The sequence below is a fragment of the Cupressus sempervirens genome, chromosome 7 (assembly GCF_028749045.1).
Source record: "Cupressus sempervirens isolate cs-2001-9-10 chromosome 7, ASM2874904v1, whole genome shotgun sequence".
Classification (NCBI taxonomy): Eukaryota; Viridiplantae; Streptophyta; class Pinopsida; order Cupressales; family Cupressaceae; genus Cupressus; species Cupressus sempervirens.
Genome location: NC_143124.1, coordinates 706,807,067 through 706,828,916, shown reverse-complemented (window position 1 = coordinate 706,828,916; position 21,850 = coordinate 706,807,067). Strand labels below are relative to the sequence as shown.

At 32.7% G+C, this 21,850-nt stretch overlaps 1 protein-coding gene across 1 annotated transcript; it reads right to left on the bottom strand.

Annotated features, from left to right (window-relative positions):
- Positions 1–16,041: 16,041 nt before the first annotated feature.
- On the bottom strand, positions 16,042–18,385 carry LOC149549175 (uncharacterized). The gene is made up of 3 exons (XM_089794279.1): positions 17,973–18,385; positions 16,993–17,139; positions 16,042–16,853 (listed from the first exon to the last, which is right to left on the bottom strand). Exons 1-3 carry the CDS (start codon positions 18,383–18,385, stop codon positions 16,121–16,123), a joined length of 1,293 nt encoding a protein of 430 aa, XP_089650405.1. The 3' UTR covers positions 16,042–16,120.
- Positions 18,386–21,850: the final 3,465 nt, after the last annotated feature.

Below are 21,850 nucleotides of genomic sequence, written 5' to 3'. Positions count from 1 at the left end.
TCAAAGTTGGCAAGTGTAAAGAGTGCATATCAAATTAATGATGTCTAAAGATATCAAGTGATCCTTGTTCAATACCATGTGAATATATGAAGTCAACAATGGCGACTTTAAACACTACATATGAAATAAATGCTTTCTATAGCGTCGTGAGAATGGTTTGATATACCTATAATCAGCAATTATCAAGTTCTAAATTCGTCTAGGTTAATTTCTTATTTCGTATGTTAAAATCTGTTGATTTTTTCGGTATCAGATGGTCTAAAAGTGCCATTTTAAAATGTTCGCCGATAACTGTCACTAAGACTCCCAATAGCCGTTATAGTACTTTTTGCACAAATGGATCAATCAACAATCAAGAAAACTGAAAAATGGAAAAAAAAATGACGACTATTAGTATTCATGGTGATTTGTTTTGGAATGTTTATGTGCAAATACTAGAATTTTTTAAGACAATAATTATAAAAAAACGTAATGATTAACATGATGGTATTGTGTACATGAACGATAATTAAATAGCATTTGCTCCCAATGCAAATGGGAATATAGAATCCAGTACAAAAATGGCCCAGCGATAAGTATAACACACTGCTCAATTGTCAATCTGGTTTACTTGGTATCTGAGAAGAAGAAATCACATAACTCATTTAGAAAACATGATTTTGAAGTCACAGCACGCAAATTGAAAAAGAGATATTTTATGTAAGATGAGAAAGAGTTGACCTGCAGATTCGAACATGGGTCTCGTTGCCGTGTAATTTTGGTCAGATCTCTGTAGATTTGTTGCATCGATTATGACGTCAGATTGTCAACGTTCATCCGGACTCAATTAATTCTCAAAATCGATCTTGCTTTTTCTTCATAATTGGCTGAGAAATCCGGCGAAAGTATGACTTGGTGATTTGGACAATGCGTGAATGCCCAAATTAGGCTGTCATACAGAATCACCATAAAAGATTAAAAATGGCAATAAAAGATGCGGTACCCCTGTTCTTTGGTATTAGCTAAAACCTAAACTAAGGTATAAGTGAAAAAAATACTAAGTGCTCCCCTTGGTAAGATACGTTTTACTTTAGTATTTAGATGTTGTCCACATTATTTTACTTCCATATTCAAATGAGATTACATCATGTTAATTTTTTTAAAAGGGTAAGGTATGTGCATTTCGTTCGTAGTATAGTTATGTGTCTTTTATAAAGAGTATTAGGTAGTTTCATATTACAGTTATCATATGTAGACACAAAAACAAATGTTTGGTGTCAAACTATAAAAACATAATTTTTTCCTATTGAATTTTGTGGTTGTATACGCATATTTCATGTTCGTCACTTCTATGTTACATTATAATAACAAAAAAAAATTCAACGGTGTTGTTCCCATATTGAAGTATTTAGGAGCACACATTTAATATCACTAGATAAGCATCATGTCGTAATTAGAAGCATTTAATATCAACTTCATCATACAGAAGAATGGATTGGACATTTGCATAGTTTGTTGGAAGGTCTTAAGTACTATCATAACACATGATCATTATAAGGGTATTTTTAAAATTTAACGAAGGTAGTACTACACTAGTATGATATATTTTATAGAATGTTTATTGGAATTACATCATGCTTACATAATCAAAATGAGTAATATTATATTATAAAAGTTGGTTATAAGCTCGTTCATGCAATTGGAACTTATGCTCACTAAAAATGTAGAAAGTTGTAGAAATAATCCAAAAGTATAAAACAATTAAATTTATAACTTAATAGATTTGTCTAACATTGAATAATTTGAGGACATGTGAAGGGTATACACATCAAGGTGAGGAGATAAAAAGTTGTCAAACTAGACTTAAAATTACTTTAAGCATAAATATAATTGTATATTCATAAGAAGTGTGATGTTGTAATAGCACATATATCTTAGCTATAAACACCATGTTAAAAAGAGATCATAGCCAAATTTTAAAACGTGGGATTGGGTTACCCTTTTTCACTTTCTCTTCATTATTCGTAATTATGAAAGAACGTGAATGCACTTTGATGATTTATACCTCAAGATTGTCACCTATACAAATAATGCCATCGACTAAAAGAGAAAAAAAATTGGGTTTTTGGTTATTTGTTTAATAGGGTTTATCACTCATTTTTATGTGTAGCCTAGTTTTTGCATTTCCCATTTCACCTCCTTTCACACCTCACATTAAACCTCTTTAAACATAAGAATATGTGTAAGGAAACATATAAATTAAGCAATACATTTAGTAATTTTTTATTATTATCTAAAATCCTCAACCATGAGTTATTAGTAGTCACATTATAATCTTTAATCACTTAGATTGAATGAATACCTAGTTATATTGGTACATAGAAAAGAGACAATCTTATTATCAAGTCAACGTGACAAAATTGGGTGAGCACACTAAATTGGGGGATAAACAATTACCAGATTAGTGATTTTTTCCATTATATATATATATATATATATATATATATATATATATATATATATAATTAGTCGTAACATGATTATATTTTAAATAGTACAAGTGTACTTTATAATACAATTGTATTTTATAACATACTCATTTTGTGTGTGTGTGTGTGTGTGTGTGTGTGTGTGTGTGTGAGAGAGAGAGAGAGAGAGAGAGAGAGAGAGAGAGAGATTCCAACACTAACATAATTAAGAGAGTAAATCCAAAATATCCTTAACCATTACATTTTTAGATGCACATTAAATTAATTATAGATTAAATCAATGTACAACATAACATTGTGATTTGCATGGAAAAACACTTCTACTTGAAAAACCTACTCTCTGAGAGATAGAGCTCAATTGTATTACTAGCAATATAATAGTCACATTACAATGGACACACCCAATGATCTACATGAGTAATCATGATAATCTACAATCTTGGAGTAATTTTTGTTAGAGTGGGGTTGTCGTTGCACCAAAAGACCGATTTATCGATTCCCAATACAACCACTCAACTTATAGTACATAGGAGGTGGTTAAGCCCTTGCACGAATCTCGAGGGGAGCACTGAACAAATTTCCAACAATCTCCCCCTCAGCGTTACCTGAGGGTCTGAGGATTTGAACCTGTGACCAAGCTCTAATACCACTTGTTAGAGTGGGGTTGCCCTTGCACCAAAAGACCGATCTGTTAATGCTTGATACAACCACTCAACTTATAGTACATAGGAGGTCATTAAGCCCTTGTCACGAATCCCAAGGGGAGCATTGAACAAATTTCCAATAATTTTTGCATCACAATGACATCTCAAAAATAGTTTAACCCATCATAGAAAATGAGCCAAGACACCACAAATTTATAACTACTCCAACATAAAGAGTGGATGCCAAAATTTTCCAAAAATAAGTCTCATGCCTAGGTGTGAACAAGAGTCCAATATTGCACACTATCATCATCAATACTAAAAAAGAGAGGTAAATAACCATTCAAAACTTGCCAAAACATCAAATATAGCTTTCATGCACAAAACCACTTTAAATGGCATGAAAGGTGTTAGCCTAATCCTACTATACCATAACTAAACAAAAAACTACATCCATGATTTACAATTTTCCAATGTTATGTCAAACCAACATGCCACACAACTAAATATACATGATATAGAAAAATGAGTATCTTTGACATGCATGATATGAACACATGTGAGAAATGTTATATACTAAGATACAAATCCTCTTGACCCTTGTGAAAACTAATGGCTATCATAGTTAAGTTTAGAAGTTTTCATAGTCGTGGCAACATACAAATATGTCATACTTATCATACTTAACTCACTCAAGTAATGACATGCCACACCAAAATAGTCTAAAATATAGATCCTTGAAGGTGGGTACAATTGTCCAAGAAAATAGGAATTGTGTTATAGTCATTAGCCACCATATAGGATGCCACCTCACCAAGAGGTCCCACAAAGCAATATGACAAAATAGAAAGTTATAAATTTAGAAAAAAATGAATATACAAAAAATAATAAATAAAATAAATACTAGAATGAGCTAAGATCGAGGAGCCTTAATCCCAAAATTCTCACAGTTGTCGAAGACCTATCAATAGTCTATAATATCAATTACTCAAATCCCTAAGGCCCATGTAATTAGAACACTATCTAACCTCTCTATTTTCAATGAATCTTTTCACCCATCTACAATTTCATTGAACAATTAAACTTCTTCAACTGAACATGCATTTTTATTTTAGTGTAGGAAAATAGTATCTAAAACTAGGAATTAAACCCCATCCCATAAATTACATTCAAGAATAAGCATTAGGCCCAAGTACAAACCTCAGTAAAGATAGGAAAATGGGTTAATTGATCTCTTTTTTGTGTTTGAATTGATATGGATGTGATTAGAAATTGACAATGCAAATAATAGGCCCAAAAAGGAAAAATTAAAAATAATCAACATGAATAGACAAATATAGATACATGAATAAAAAATGATGTATAAAAATAGTATATGGATGTAGGAAGGAGCACATGTCTAAAATATGATCTCAAAATTGGTAGGTTATTATCAATAGGTGTCATAGTCCTCCAAGTGTCACATGTTCAAATTAAAAGTCGAAATGGTCTCATGGGCTTCCAAACTACCTAGGTAGATCAATTTTTAGGGAAAATCACTAGAAATATGGCATTAGGTTTCCTAGTCTTAGGAAACAATAATGCTAGGTTCTCTAGTCCCTGTCATGCATGACATAAAATTTCTATTTTCTATCTTTTATAGGCTCTTTTACTCTCAAATTGAATCTAAAACCTACTTATAGACTTATGCCTATATACCAAGAGAGAAAATGGTGTTTGTGTTTTATAGGGACTTATATTAGTGAGGCCTCAGGTTTGGAACCAATTCAATAATAATGATGACATGGAATTTATTTTTAGATCTAAAGTAAATACATGAATTGAAATAATTATACTTTTGATCGGTGAAACAATACTCTTAGGATAAGTCCTCAAAATTTTGATACAAAACACGATGAATCACTACAAAATCCACCATAAATACATAATTGTAGATACCTCTTTATATCTTGCTATTCGTCAAATCACATTTTCTCTTGAGAAGACCACATTCTCTTGTGAAGAAACTTGTATATGTGGCATGTGAAATAAATTATAAGGGCTTCCTTATATAAGTTCCCCAAGGAAATTTTGCATTAAGGCCAATCCATAATGGACATCCCAATTTTAAGGCTAGATCCAAGAAAGCCAAGGCCTACACATTATATGACATTAATTTAGTTCATAATAGTAGTTGGATGCTTTAAATTTTTCACATAGTCCATGCTAACCAAATTAGCTATACACCTTTTGATTCAAATTTCATTGGATGGAAAAATAACAAGGTTTGGTTATTACACAAAATGAATGTCAAGCTTTAATTGCACTAAACTTAATAATGCTTATATATAAGGTAAAGGATACACTTAAAATTAGGTTTCAAAGAGAAGTGTGTTGAGATCTAAATAAGATAAGACTTGTATTATTGATTTAAATAATGATACAAATAAAAAATGGCCCTAAAAGTTCTTCGAGGGATGGAGAACCAAAATGAGTGATAATAAAACATGAATTGGACTCATCAATCAGGTTGGAATCATCATATATGTGTCATCAATGTATGACATGAAAGAATCAAAAGATCAAAAAATGAGTGCTAATGGAGTACTATCGATATCAATGTCTCAAAATGATACAAATGGAATTGTACAAGGTAATTATTAGAATAGAAATACATTAGAGCAAGTCATAAAAATATAAAGAAGGAATCTAGCTAGATCCCTCCCCCTCACCATCATTGATGCAGAGGGATTCTTTCTGGACTTGGTACCCTTGAACGGGCAATAGACTCATCCTAGTCTTTATCCACATCAATCATCACAACCCTCCTTTCGATATTTCCTTCCAGTCTATTGATTGGGGTGTTCACATTGATCAATCATATGAGTAATCAAAGTTACCTCATAAATGTTTGAACATATTCTTCACCACATTCGAATACACCCATTTATTCTATACTTCTCAACACCATCATCTAGATCACATTTCTTCTTGAATTTCCATTTACATTTAGAACAAGTTTAACTTCTTTAAAATAAATTACTAGATCCCAAGATTTTCTTCTTGAATTTCTATTTACATTTAGAACAAGTCTAACTTCTTTAAAAGAAATTACTAGATCCCAAGATTTTCTTCTTTAAACTAATATCTCCATCCATATATTTCACAAGAATCTACATCATCCACACTCATAGCTTCTCCAAGAATACTAGCCTCATTAGTGTTAAAAATAAAATAAAATAATACAAGTAAAATCTAATGATTAATATCTGGAAACAATTTCAATTCTCTTACATGCATAGATCTCCTCAATGCCCAAGATTGAAGTTCTCCATATCCTTGAAAAATCAATAGGTTGTCCTTTAACATCAAACACTAAGCTAAAAATTAAGCTTAGAATAAGTAAGTAACTTTGAAGCCATCTGAATTATTTTTGAGCCACAATGTATGTTTATTACTCGGTTGATTAAGATTTAAGATGAACCTACATTAGTGATCTCAATTGAAAGTGTGAGAAAAATGTTTCGATGTGACCTTGTGAATTTAAGATGTCTACAATGCAAATAATTTGACCAATCATGACTATGGAATTCTTCTATGATTTGTTTTAATTTCTAATGACTTTTCAAAGTCACCCATTTTACTCTAGTGGATTATTCAGACTTGATCTTTGCACTAGAACATTTATCTTCCCATGAAAGAAAATATCTCTATGACTGATATTCAAATTAATCAATATCTAAGTCTTATTAAAAAATATAGACCCCAAATCAACCAAGATGTAAGCAATAAGGAATGAATTTCTATAGCTAATGCTAGATCAATTTACCAATTTCGATCTAGTTGATCTAAGTTGACACTTAAATGAGGTTTAAAACATATGATAATATTTAGTATAAATCTTTTAGAATTTGTATGTAAGAGGGGACAAAAAATATTTCTATTATGGTGTGTGGGTGCACGTCTGCAATGAGCATTTTGTATTGATTTATTTTAAAACTCGACGTGTTGAGATCGTAAGGTGGTTACAATATTTTCCCTATTTAGATAGAGTGTATGCAAATTAGTGTAAATTGAGTTGGTGCTTGCTAAGTGTAAGGAAAAATCATTCGTCCTTCACAATCATTTTAATGTATTTGAGGTTGGTGCATGTAGATTCATTTGAGATGGAGTTCAACAATCAAATTGGTGTTTATTTATGGGATTGTGTCTTTTAGGTTTGATCCTCAAAATTCTATAAGGATACTAGTGTCTTTTATGGAGTAACGCTTACAAATTATGTTGTAAGTTTATTTCACTTGTGAGTTTGGACAAGTAACTTATATGACCATAATTTATTGTTTTCAAAAGTTCCCATATAAAATTTTGTGCTTATTCTACATGATTTGTGAATATTTTACTTTGTATTTTTTATTTTATTTGTGAAGTAACAATAATAAAAATTAAATTTCATATGAAGAATAAATTCTGAATTAAGTCCAAAAGTGGTAAAATATTGATTCACTTTCTCTCTCCATAGAAATGTTTACAATAACTGGGGGGTGGGGGCTTAAATCAATTACTCAAGGTCCATAAGTACCATTTGATCAATTAAACATCAAAACATTCATTGTTCTGCTTATCTTGTTGTTTCTTAGTCTCTACTGTACTAATTAAAAAAATATTGTTCTAAACATAACATACTTTGTTGAATGTAAACTTTGTTAGGATTAACCACAGACATAAATAATAGTTACATGCAAATATAATCAATATCAAAAAATAATATTTTGCACAAAAGAGAACACAAGACACAAAGAATTAATGTGGTTCACCCACTCCTTGGGCTACATCCACCAACAACAAGTCCAATATTATTATTATCTAGTGATAACAATCCTCAATTCCTTATAGCTCAATACTACTGCAAGAAGCTACAATATCACCATACATTATGAAATCTTTAACCCTAAACCATTTTATACAAGCTTTTCCACTTACAAAATTAGAGCTAAAATAAGTCATCCAATAGAAAAATAGCAGTCGAAGCCTTTTACAATATAAGGTCATTCACACCTGGGGTGCTTCCCTAGGACCCCGTAGGGGTGCTACACCCAAACCCCCATAGAAATAATCTAGGGGGAAACTATGCCAAATAAACCTTTGAGTCTGATTAGGCTCTACATCACAACAAACTTCATCAAATGTAAAACATATAAAAAATTCAACTCAAGTTTGACACTTGGATTTTACGTGGAAACCCAATATGGGAAAAACCACCAGCAACATGTCACCACTTTTTCACTCTTTCAAATTGAGCTCTATTAAGAGCCAACCCTATTAAAGGTTACAATACACACTCTTAAATGTGACCTAGTTAAATGATTTAATCACCCTTTTAGGAGTGGCCTTGTCAGAGGACTTTGATCATTCCATTTAGAATGTCACCTTGGTAAAGGATTTACATAGACTATTAAGTCCTTAATATGACTGTTAGGTCAACCACTGATTAAAAAGATTTCAGTATAAAATGTGTATAATGATTAGAAATAAAACAATAGGGTTTGATCTATATAATTACAACTCACTTTTGTAGGTTCAGATCACTGTTTAGTTCATGTGTTGATTCACTGATAAGTCCCCTTGTCAACTTTTTCTCTTAACTCACTCAACAACTCTTCAAGCAGTCATCCCCTTCACATCAAAATTTAAGCCTTTTGCTCAAATTCACTTATCAACTTCAACAACATTTGCACTAGCAATTTCCTTTTTCTTCGCTCTTACTCTTACACACTACCCTGGTGCGCCTCTGATCCACCATTTTTTGTGCGCATCCTCTTTAAAGTTTGGCTATATACCTCCTTAAATAGGTAATTCTTGCTTTTCCATTTTCCATTATCACTGTAGATCTTAGGGTTTACAATTTGGTTCAATATGATTCATTGTTTCTGTCCATCTTCTTGATCATCCTTTAGAAACTTCTTTGGAATATATCTATTAGGTCTTCACCTAATATTCACCTAGAATTTAATGATCCAACCCATCAATCTTATTTCAACATGGTTTATATACCAAGAAATCAACTAAGTTGGTTGGAACCCACGATTCGTCATATACATTCAAAATATCATCACTTGACAATCACTAAGTTTTGACACTTGGTCATTGTACAACTTCTGGCTTCACATCAACTAACTTGCTTGGTCAATACTGATTATTGATTGACACAAGATTTTCTCGACACTTACTGTGGCTCGGTTGACACTAGCATCACTTGGAATTCCTTAATATTTTACTCTTTTCTTAGCTAAGCTTTACATTCATGATATAAACAATCACTTTGTCTTATCAAAGTCTAACTAATCAAATGTCCATTGTAGCTTCCTTTCAAATATCCATCATGCTATTGGTATGAGAAATCTCTCAAATTATCTTCATCAATCAAATAGATATGACATTTAGATCAAATAGCAACATGTCTCATCCGTAGATTTGACATCAATGACAAATTTTTTTTTTTTCCAATTGTAAGTTTCCAACAATCTCCTTTTTTGGCATTGATGGAAATACCTCAATATCTTAACATCTCAATGTATCTTACAATTCATATATTTACAACAATATTTGTCTTTGTTACCTTCCAATCCAAAAAATTTCACTATTATGAGTGATCAATATCCTTAGTTTCATTCTAACTCTCATCTTTGCAAGTTTAGAAACTTCCTCTATCATTCTCTCTCTCATTAGTGTAACTTTCCCTCTATATTATATCTCTCCCTCTTTGATGTATCTCTCCCTCTTTGACCAACATACTAAAGACACTTAGCATTCCTACCTTCAATTACTTCATGCATCTAGATTATGTAGATATTTGCATGTCTGGCTGAGTTCTCTATCATCTATCTATGACTGATATGCTATGTTGTTTGTGGCTATCTACCTTAGGCATCTCCCAGAGTAGAGTTGTTTTGCATCAATGTGTAGGATATCCTAAGTAGCTCATTTGATCCAATGCACCTCTTCTCCTCAAGTTACTTTACTTAGGGAAATCACTCCTAATTTACCTCTAAGATATTGATGAGCATCTTTAGGTAAGGCTTTAGTGAATATGTCAACAATTTTTTCTTTGGTGTGTACATATTCTAACTTCACTTCTTTGTCTTGAACTAGTTCCCTCAAGTAGTGATACTTGATAGAAATTTTCTTGGTCTTAGTGTGCATCACTAGATTGTTCAAAATGTTGATAGCACTGGTGTTAGATCACAATAGACAACCATTGGATCTATAATCTCTTCTTTTATTCCTTTCAGTAATTACTTGATCCACATAATGTTCAAATAGTTCACTACAGTTGCCACATACTCAACTTCGACTATTGATTGGGAAATATAATTTTGTTTCTTGCTTTTCCACGACACTAATCTCTTTCCTAGAAAGAATGCACCACCACTATACTTTTTCTATCATCAATATTTCTTTATCAAGCATAGTTAATGAATACCTTTAGCTCAAATCTATCACTTCTCTTGTAATATAATCCATAGTCTTTTGTACCTTTTAGATATCTCAAAATCCTTTTTACTGCCATCATATGATTTTCCTTAGGATTTTTTGAAAATCTAGCAACTATCCAAACTACTAAAGCTATAGGTCTACTATGAATGTTGTATTGCAATTTTCCAATCATTGATCTATATTATGTCTAGTTCACATCAACAGATTCATCATTCTTAGATAATTTATGTCCTATAGACATAGGTGTGCTTATTGGTCTTGATTCTTCCGTTCCAAAAGTCTTTAGTATCTCCTTGATGTATTTGGACTAAGTAATGAAAATATCAAACTTAATGTGATAGACTTGCAATCCAAAAAAGAATTTGAATTCACCAAACATAGAAATCTCAAATTCCTTCTTCATTTCATCAACAAATGATTTACAAAGTGCTTTTTTTCCTCCAAATATAATGTCATTTTCGGTTAACAGTTTGTCTTCCTTGTTTTGGTTTATAACATTGTAGCCAATTGAGGAAATGAATATTAATTATTCTAAGTTGTATTCAAGCTGACTTAACAATATTAATGATATAAGGTCAAGTTGAGGATTGAATATAAGAGAATGTGTGAAAGATAAGAAGATGCTTAGAGGAAATGAATTGAAAGGATAAACAAAATATCCTTCTTGGGTGGCAAAGATTAATTTGATAAGGAAGGATGAAGTATTTGAGCTAGAATTGAGATATGAAATTAGCAATACAGTTGCATCAAGAATCAAGTCATATCATTGTTACTCTCTAACCATTGTAGTGGTGTATCAAATCTCTTAACCGAGTTGGCTTAATAGCTATTTGCCAAATCCTCTAACAAGGTAGCATTTTTAGATTGAAGTGTCTAAAGACCTCTAAGAAGGCCACTCCTAACAAGGCGATTAAATCCTCTAATAGGGTCACACCTAACAATGTGTTTTGTAACCTTTAATAGGGTTGGCTCCTAATAGTGTGCATTTTAGAAGAGTGAAAAATAGTAACTAGTTGCAATTGGTGGTTTTTCCCAAATTGGGTTTTCATGTTAAATCTTGGCATCACTTGTGTTCATGCTATTTATTTTATGTGTATGAAACTAAGTTAATTAAAGGTAATCAAAATTAATATCTTAATATTTTCATGTTCTTATTTTCCAAGTAATAGTGTTAACTATAATGCTTGTCGAGTTACAACATATTGTTAGTGTTAACCAAGTGCTTGTGTGTTAACTGAGTAACAATAATTTCAACAAAATTTATGTTTTGTATTGACATCTAAGGAACCTAGGATTTATTTCAGTGGTAACTGATTCACCCTTCCCCTCTTAGTTACTCTTATATTTCCAAAAAGGTCCACCTTATGAAAGGATTTACAACATACAATGAAGTATTCACTTTGTTAGGAGATTTGGAATGAGACTATTAAGTCCACCTTGTTAAAGGATTTGACTGATACACCTGTTAGGATGAATCAATGGATGATCTCTGATCTGCAACTTAGTTTGCTGAATGAGATTCCTTTGAATAACAATGATCACCTAGCTATGATAGATAAGTCTCTACTTTTCCTTATACTTCTTGTAGCCTTCTTTAATTCACACTCATATGTTTCTTCTTCTTGTTCTTGTCAATATTTGGATATGATACAATGTATTACATATATACCAATCCAATATATTACTTTATGGAGTCGGCTACAATACCAAATTCAAACAATCTTCACAAAGTTAGCTCACTACTGTAACTCAAGTTCTGAAGACCACTTGGGTGATGTTTTGACACTCAACAACACTTCTCAACACTTTAAAAACTCTGGCACTCTATTGATGTAGATGCTTGGTTCATATTAATTACTTGGGGTAATAGGAACTCGGTCAGCACTGGATGACTTAGTGAATACTGAAGAACTCAGTAGACTTGATTGACACTGCATGGCTCGATCAACACTACCTTTGTTCACTTTGTTAACACTACAAGCTTGATGGAAACTACAGAGATTGGTTAACACTATACCTTGTCTTAGACTCGGTAGACATTATGAAACTTGACATGGACTGCATTTTTACTGATTGACTCAGTAGCAACTAAAACACTTGGCTCACACTGCTAGTAGTATGATAAGCTCGATAGCAACTTTAAAGCTCAATAGAAATGTAACCAACTATTAAGTCACTAATAGACAAATGATTTGACTATTAGGTCAACATAAAATTCTCTAGAATCCATCTATTAGGTCTTCACCTAGAATTTAATGATCTAACTCTTCAATCTTATCTTCATCACGATTTCCATATCCCAAGAAATCAACCAAGTTGCTAAACTCTATCATTGTATAACTTCTAGCTCGTTATCAACTAACTTTCTTGGTCGATACTGATGCTCGGCCAACACTAGATTTTCTTGAGACTTATTGTGGTTGGGTTGACACTAGCATCATTTTCCATTTCTTAATCTTTTACTCTTTGCTTAGTTAAGCTTTACATTCATTATATAAAAAATCACTTTGTCTTATCAAGGTCTAACTAATCAAATGTTCATTGTAGCTTCCTTTCCATAACTCAACCTTTCCTCTAGGTGCTATTGTTATGAGCACCCTCTCAAATACTCTTCATCAATCAAATAGATATGACATTCAGATTAGATAGCAACATGTCTCATCAATATATTTGACATCAATGGCAAACCAAAAATTGTTCCAATTGTATGTTTCCAACAATTTCACCATAATTCTTCTTTTCAAAAGTTCCCATGTAAAATCTTGTGTTTATTCTACTGGATCTGTGAATATTTTACTTAGTATTTTTTATTTAATTTGTGAAGTAAAAATAATAAAAATCAAATTATATATGAAGACTAAATTCTGAATTAAGTCCAAAAGTGGTAAAATATTAATTCACTTGCCCTCTCTATACTTTTTTGTGCTCTTTAGGTAGAAGATAATGCATGTAAGGATGGAAAATAAATAATGCTATTGATGTAATATCTTGCAAGAGAAAATCATTGCCTACATTAGTGCATTATGCACCATGTGTTAGCCGCTAGTATTTTTGTTGCACTAAAAGATTGACCTTTTAATGCCAAATACAACCACCAAACATATAGAACATAAAAGTTAGTTAGTTCCTTGTCATGAATCCTGTGAGGGATGTTGGCTCATTGTCGAAAATTCCCCACCCATCATCACTAACCTATGTGGATTTGAACATGTGACCAAACTCTAACAATACTTGTTAGCCACTAGTGTTGTTGTTCCACAAAAAGGTCGACCTTCTAATGCTGAATACAATTACTAGACTTATAAAACATAGGAGTTGGTTCTAGTCCCTTTTCACAAATCCCGCAAGGGATGCCGACCCACTTCCACCACCATAGTATAATGGATTATTAAAAGTTATCCATGTATGCTTTGGTGGATTGAGAATACGTAGTTCACAAGTAGAAAAATGTTCCAAAGAGAACTTTATCATGTGACATAAGTTGTCATATTAAGACTATGGTGAGTGTCATTGTGTAGTATATGTTGCACTATGACTAATAGTAATGAAAATATAAATATATGTAGACAACCAAAGGAAACTTATGCAAACACTCAAAAAAAACATTAAACATGAACTAGTGTGAACTTGAAGCCAAGGGGGTTGAGTGATCAAATTTCATATGGAATTAGATGTGAAGATGGTAAAGGTAGAGGTAGTCGAGATGGGTTGAACAAGAATGGTAGGGCAATAGGTGTAATTTTGGATAAGGAATAAATAGTGTCTTTTGCTCTTAGTGGTTGAATGAATCAATGAATGATACTAAAATAGAGAGTCATGCAATGGATGAGAGTAATATATTTGAAGCAACTCCAAATATAATGTCACTAAGGGAATGTCCCCATTTAAACACTAAAAACAAGGAAATGAGGTAGAGTTGGTGGAAGATGATGAAAATGAATGAGTTTGTCATAGGAAGGAGTGTGAGGTAGGAGGAAGATGAATGATCGATTATTGAGGGAGATGAAGGAGGTTTATGTGTGTTTTTGGAAGGGACAAATTGGATGGGATGAATGTGTGATGGAGTCATAATAAAGAATGGAAATGAACATGAGAAAATAATCCAGGACAAAGGAATTTATCGTATGAAATGTGATTGCAAGATATGTAAAGAGTTTAATGAGGAATAAAAAGAGTTCTCACAAATAAGAGTGATCGCCTACAACACATGATTCCTATTTACCAGGCCTTCATCATGGTATTTTCCCAAGGCACCAAACAAAGCAATTTTTACCATTGGAAGATATTTTTTATCTTAACTTTTTTAATGTTGCTTAAATGATATTATTCAAACAAATATGTGATGTATGGTAACTATGCATCCTAATTAAAGGATTGTCTATACACATAAAATTCATTGAAGATTCATTAGAAGCATGGAAGAACAAATATTGGTAGTTGTATTTGCAATTTTTGTTAAAGAAATGAAGAGTCATCACAATTAGATTTGAAAGTTCTAAAAACCTCTACAATATTCATCTAAAATGATGAAGCCTCTATTAGATAGGCACACAACTATCAAAAGTAAATCAATGAATAAAATTATACTATAAGTACTCCATAATGAAACATAAAAGTCCACAAATTCTATTATTTATATTTAGCCATTTAACCTTTTAATTGCATCACTTAGACTGCATCACTTAGACTCGATTTTAAGTAAGGAAGAAAACAGATAAAAGAGATCCTCTCATACAATATTTCACTCATACAACACTTTTCTTCTCATTTTCTTTAACATTAACACTGCTACTAATTTAATATACTAAAAATATAAAAACTGCAATCATAAGCTTCATAAGAATCGGGTTTTATTTTATTGCAAATTGAAAAAGTAAACACTCTATTTATATAAATTTACAACATTGTACATCAGAAGTTCTTCCCATTAAAAAAAAAGGAGTGCTAGAAACAAAAAAGAATACTGTTCGAAGTCAGAAAATAGACAAAACAAAATTTACAAGTCATGACACATTCATAGTGAATTACTGCTAAATATTTCTTCCCTTCCTCATGAGACACACAATCATTTGGTCTTACCGATGCAAACAGAGAATCAGATGTGGGAATCCCAAGTGCTTGTTGACAGATAATATAATCAAGAAAATGGCATCTAAAATGTCACATTTGAGAAAGAAAAAACAATGTCTTGATCCCATATACTTCTTTCTTATGAATAACATACATCTTTTGGTTGAGGTGTACAACGTTTGGCGTGAATGCCTAAAACATCAGTCCCTGCAATTACAAAAGCAATTTCTGAGCTGCACTGACATGGGAACAAAAAAACATGTTCGGAGCAGTTATCTAGACACCATTAATGGAGTCTTCTGAATTAACCAGTAAACAAAAACATGCTCCTTTTCAAAACTAAAGCATTTTATTATTCGCTACAATAATTCAACAAATAGGTCTTTGACTAAGAAGATAGAGAATATAGTGGATTTATTTTGAAAAAACACATTTTATATACATCTTTGGACTAAAGTGTTTGAACTAATTTCTGTCTTGTGGAGAAGAAGATGATGAAGAAGCAGGAGAAGACAGAGAATATTGTGGATTTATTACTTGAACTGGAACAATATCTTGAAGCAGGCCATCCTTACCCCACCCACCACCTTTTTCTTCAACTACTCCAAAATTCATACAACTTCCATCTATTATATCACTACTCTCTTCTGATCCACTGTTTGAAATCTGTGGGTGTGCAAAGTTAGCTATAATGGTTGTTGGTATGCTTTCTCTAGATCTCAAAGATTCACGACAATTATCTGTTTCTTCTCGACGGACAGCCACAACGGCATGAGATTCAGATGATTGCATCAGATCATTGCCGTCATTGTTAAAGCGGCCATTATATCTATCTAGAAGATCAGCTATAATGGCTACTGGTACGCTTCCCCTAGTTCGCAGAGATTTGCAGCAATTATCTTTTGCTTCTTGATGGGAAGCTACAATGGTGGGAGATTCAGATGAATGCATTAGGTCGCCACCTTCATTGTTAAAACACCCATTGTCTAGAAGAGAAGCTTTCTTGTTTCTCCCCTCATAAATGTTATTATCTTGCTGACTAAGAGAATAGTTGGGTTGTTGAGTAATCTGCAATGGAGGGTGAGAAAAGTGAAGATGGAGGCCTTCATAAGTGATGGTTACTGTTTGGGGATCATCAACACACCTCTCCACCTGCTTTTTTGCTCTGCATTTTGGATTTGTGCATCTGTAGTAACTCCTACACATTTAATACACATTTTCTTCAGTGCCCACAAGGTCGTCATACTTATTAATGTTGGTCTTTGAAATATAATATAATTGCAATAAAATAGGGTGAAGTATTTAATGGATGCAATGTATTAGCTTGGGTGTTATACCTTGGATATGGGCTGTTCTTGATCGACTTTTGACCATACTTTCTCCATTTATACCCATCACCTATGCTGTTCCCCGGGCATTTCACCTTCAGTGAATACTTTGCCTCGCTTTTGGCCCGGCCTAATCTTCCATAGAATTTATCGTTTCTGAATTCACAACATGTAAGCAATCATAAGTTAATAACCCAATTGCAAATTCTTCAAATCCACATAAAATTTTAAGTCATAAAAAAAGTTTTCAAGCATCTATTCTGGATTAAGACTGCTTTATTGATCGATGTTTTGGAGAACATATATCTTCTTCTTCATGATATGGATCACTGATTGTGATCCAGAACAATTCAGCAGAAAATACATGACTCGAGAAGCAATCTTTATAGTAGGTATCCAATCAAATTATTAGAAAAAACCAAGAAGCAATCTTTATGATAACTATCCAATCAAAGCACATTAGTATTGTCAAGATCTGAGATTTACTTGAGCCTTGTCAAGAGCAATATAATGAGTAATCAATTATCCAATACTGTTATCAGATTTTTCTGAGTCTATGAGATTTTAAATGCTGTTTCCAAATTTGTTTGGTTATGTAAGATTTTAAAACATTAGTATTTCGGATAATATTCTGTGATTCAATCATCAAGATATTAGAAAGCTCAAACAAAATGAAAGCGATAGGGATGGATCAAAGAATGTACTCCTGAACGTCCATGCAAAAAGATTTCACTCAACCCAATCCAAAACCGGCAGTGACAAATAATCATACTGTTACAAAGACTGAATACCCAACTATAAAAAATTCTTATTGAACTAAAAAGGCTGTTGTTTTGAACCCTACAAGCTACTATTTATTAATTTGGTTGTGTAACATTTCAGACAACACTCCATGATATACCATCATAAAGTACAATAACAAACATGAATCCAAAAAATCTTATAGAATCAAATTGAAAAACAAAACATTACTGCAAAAAAAAACTCACATTGAACTGGAGAAGTTGCGGTAAGATCCGTAGGAAACCGAATCCAGCCAGGTCTGAGATGGAGGCGGCTTTGCAGTCTGCAACGAATCGAAAATGGTGGGTGAATGAAAGAATGAAGAAGTGGGTAAAGATTGCTCCTTTTTATGATACATCGACAAAGCAGATTGTATGTCTGTAAGAGTCGGTCCAGAATAAAAAGAATTTGAACCCCCCATTTTTTTCTCTGGATCTTCATGGAAGCCATTAATAGTCTCAGGAACAGAAAGCGAATTGGGAATCTCAGATTCCGTAAGCAGGCTCGTCAAGAGATCATCCAGATCCGTCTGAGTTGAATTCGGGGTCGACTCATCGTAAAATCTCAGATTCCCATCTGAGAATTCACAGTCGCCGGTCGCTTGAATCAAATCACTCATGCAACTAAAATCATCTTCTTCAATCTCTTCTAAGCCATTAAAAATTGCATTTTTATTGAATCTCTTGGCCGGAGGAAGGCTGCAACAATACGAATCCGACCAATTTCTCTTCCCAATGCTTTCAAGCTCGCAACTTTCTGAATCCATGGCGGACACCCAAATCTCAGAATCTCATAAAACTGATACCTGCCTTGGAACAATCATGAAAATAATCTCTAATTGCTTGACGAACTCATTCCCAAGGCCGACATCTTATAGAACAATCAAGATAAGGATAACAAGCACTGGAGGCAGATGCCACTTGTTTTATTTATAGTGGAGGAGATCTGGCATGGACGATATTGACTACTTAATTGTCAACCCTCGTTGACATTTTACCTCTTTGCAGCATGAAATTAATGAATCCATGGTCAGCTGTACACTGATTTGAATGACCCAAGAAACGATTTTTACTGGCTGTCCTGCATTTTTCTTCTTTTGCTCTGGATGAATGGCAGTTTCACAGAAATGAAAAAGATTAGTTTTGTATTGGCAAACTTTTTTATTTATGTTTTGGTAGAAGATGACAAAGAGTTGACCTGCAGATTCGAACATGGGTTGCTTGGCCGTATGTTGCAGAGGCCGTATTTTGCATTAGTCTTCTTTTGTAGTTTTGTGTGCAGATCTGAAAGAAGCTTTTCCAACTAAAAATGTCGTCAGCTTTGCTCTCACAAGTCAGCGTTCATACGGACTTGATTAAATTTTTACAGAGCTTGGAAAATCTAGTGAAAATATAGGTGCTCTTTATGGAACACTCGTGAAGAAATTTATATTATAATATGAAAGAAATCAGAAGAGAAAATGTACCTGTTGTTTTCTTTGGCGTCGACAGCTCACCTAACCTGATTTTCACGTGCATTACTTTTGTAAGAATATGACGTCAAATTTGATGGCTGTATGACCGTATTTATGATAGTAGTGTTGTGGTACAATGTACAATTTGTGACAACTGTTTAGGTCATTTCCAAGAAGGGAACATTTAGTTATGTTTTCTTTAAATTTCTAAGAAGTAATAGGGAGACTATCTAGTAGCTGCTCATGTTCTACCTACAAAGATTTATCGAAAAAATTGGCAAATTTTGACGCATGCATTAGGAGTTCTAGGTACTTGAAGTTAGCCCAGGTGGTTACTAGGTCATCTCCCGTATATAAAAAAATCAAATTCGAAGCAATAGCTACTACAAGGAAGGTTTGAGTAGATGATTTTGTGTAAATGATTATTTTGAATTAAATTGTGTAATAGTTTCTTTTATCAATGTTTGGAGTACATTTTATAATATAATATATTTAATGTTTCATTTCTATAAACATCATTTGAATACAATGAGTGTTAAATATTTTATTCATTTTCGTGAATTATAAACATCACTTTAATGCAATGGATGTTAAATGTTCTATACATTGTTGTAATAGATACCGCTCAAGTGAACTCGTGAAATATGGACCAATGAATTTGACTTGTGGTGGAAAATATTTCCTACTTAGGAAGGATTTATTAGTCGAGCATCCTAATTTCAACTCTCTCAGTGACAATTACAATGTCAAGGCTCGTGCTTGTTTAACTAAAGGTTTAAGGCCACATCATCAATATGATACTGCATCAAACATATTTGGTCAAGGTGCCCAAGAAAACTCTAAAAATTTCAAAATGAGTATTTAAGCACTAAGTCATATTTAATTGACATATTGGTATGGTATCACGTAATTTGTTGGTTTTTAGATATATGGAACACATAATTTCATTCAATTATGAGTATGCAAAATTAATAGCAATAACTTTATAGGCATAGCTATTAGTGTTATATCATAAAATGTTTTGCATATTAAATTAATAAATTCTTTCACAATTATTGGAACATGTTCAATTTCTCAAGCCTTTTGCATATTAGTTGTAAAGATAGATAATAGAATGTACATATTTGATGCAGTGCAAGGCAAGAGAATCCCCAAAGGAGATGTCCTAGCTCCTAACAAAAATCATATAGTGGAAACACAATGCAAGATACAAGATTTGATGCCAAACTCAATTCTTTATTCATAAAACAATTGATTACATGCAATGTGCCGAGCTATAAGGCCTTGTTGGTTATGGCCAAATACAAAGAAAGTAATAGTTCTACAAGATCCTTACAGATCCAATCCCAAACCCTAGCTAATCCAGATCTATAACAGAACAACAATGTGGTAGAAACCTCCTACAAGATCTAAACTTGTGCTCGTAGGCCACCAAACAATCTCTTCATTTCACAAGTCACATCTACTAGCTTTGCTAAACTCTGCTCCTCCTCAGCTACTCCATCTTCTCCATGCTAGATGACATGATTGAAGACTCCACAAGACCCTCTATTTATACCCAACTAAGCCACAAGTCGGTCTAGCAAGTTATAAATTAAATAAACCCTTACATTAAATACATATTTGAGCCACACGTCGACCTACAACACATGTTAAATATAAAATGCCTTAGTTAGCTTACAAAACCCATTAAATGCACCTAGGATAAAGATCCAAGGCCCAAATAAGTGCACACGCTTCTCCAGATCCATCCATGTCATGATCACATGTATTAAATGCACCAAGTTGGCTGATCCAATCCACAAGAACACCAATCAATATGCCAAATTGCCAAGTATCAACAAAGTCTCCAAGTATAGCCAAGCAACAATACAAGATGAGAAACCCACATGTCGAGCAATACAATGTAAGTTGAGAAATGTAGTATAAGCCTTGCAGCATAGTATATGTTGAGTATTAGTATAGGCTAAGCTCCTTTAGTGACTGAGCTCCTTTAGCAATCGAGCTCCTTAATCAATACAACATCCAGGAACTACCCAATAACAATTGAGCATCACCTCTTCTTCGATTGAGTCCTCCAACTCCAAGGTCATAACAATTCCAGCATGTAGGATTGCCAACTTCCTCAAGATACTTGTGCATTAAAATTTGAACTGGACTATGAAGTCAAGTTCAAAATATTGGAGTAAAATTTAGTTACATATTTTTTAATGAAAAATATTAAATTATTTATGTAGACTAAAGAAATATTATATTTATTTAAGAAAATGGTCAAATTTTTTTGACATGGTGATATATTACCACATAATTTGTTTCTTTATAGATATAAGGAACACATAATTTCATTCAATTATGAGTATGCAAAATTAATAGCAATAACTTTAATCGTGACTATTAGTGTTATATTGAATAAAAAGTTTTGCACATTAGATCAATAAATTCTTTCAGAATTATAGGAACATGTTTGACTTCCCAAGCCTTTTGCTTATTATTAGTTATATAGAGAGATAATAAAATATATATATTTGATAGACTATGAAGTCAAATTCACAATATCAGAGAAAAAATTAGTTACATATTTTTTTAATGAAAATCAATTATTACAAAAAAAAAAAAGGCAACGATAAAGAT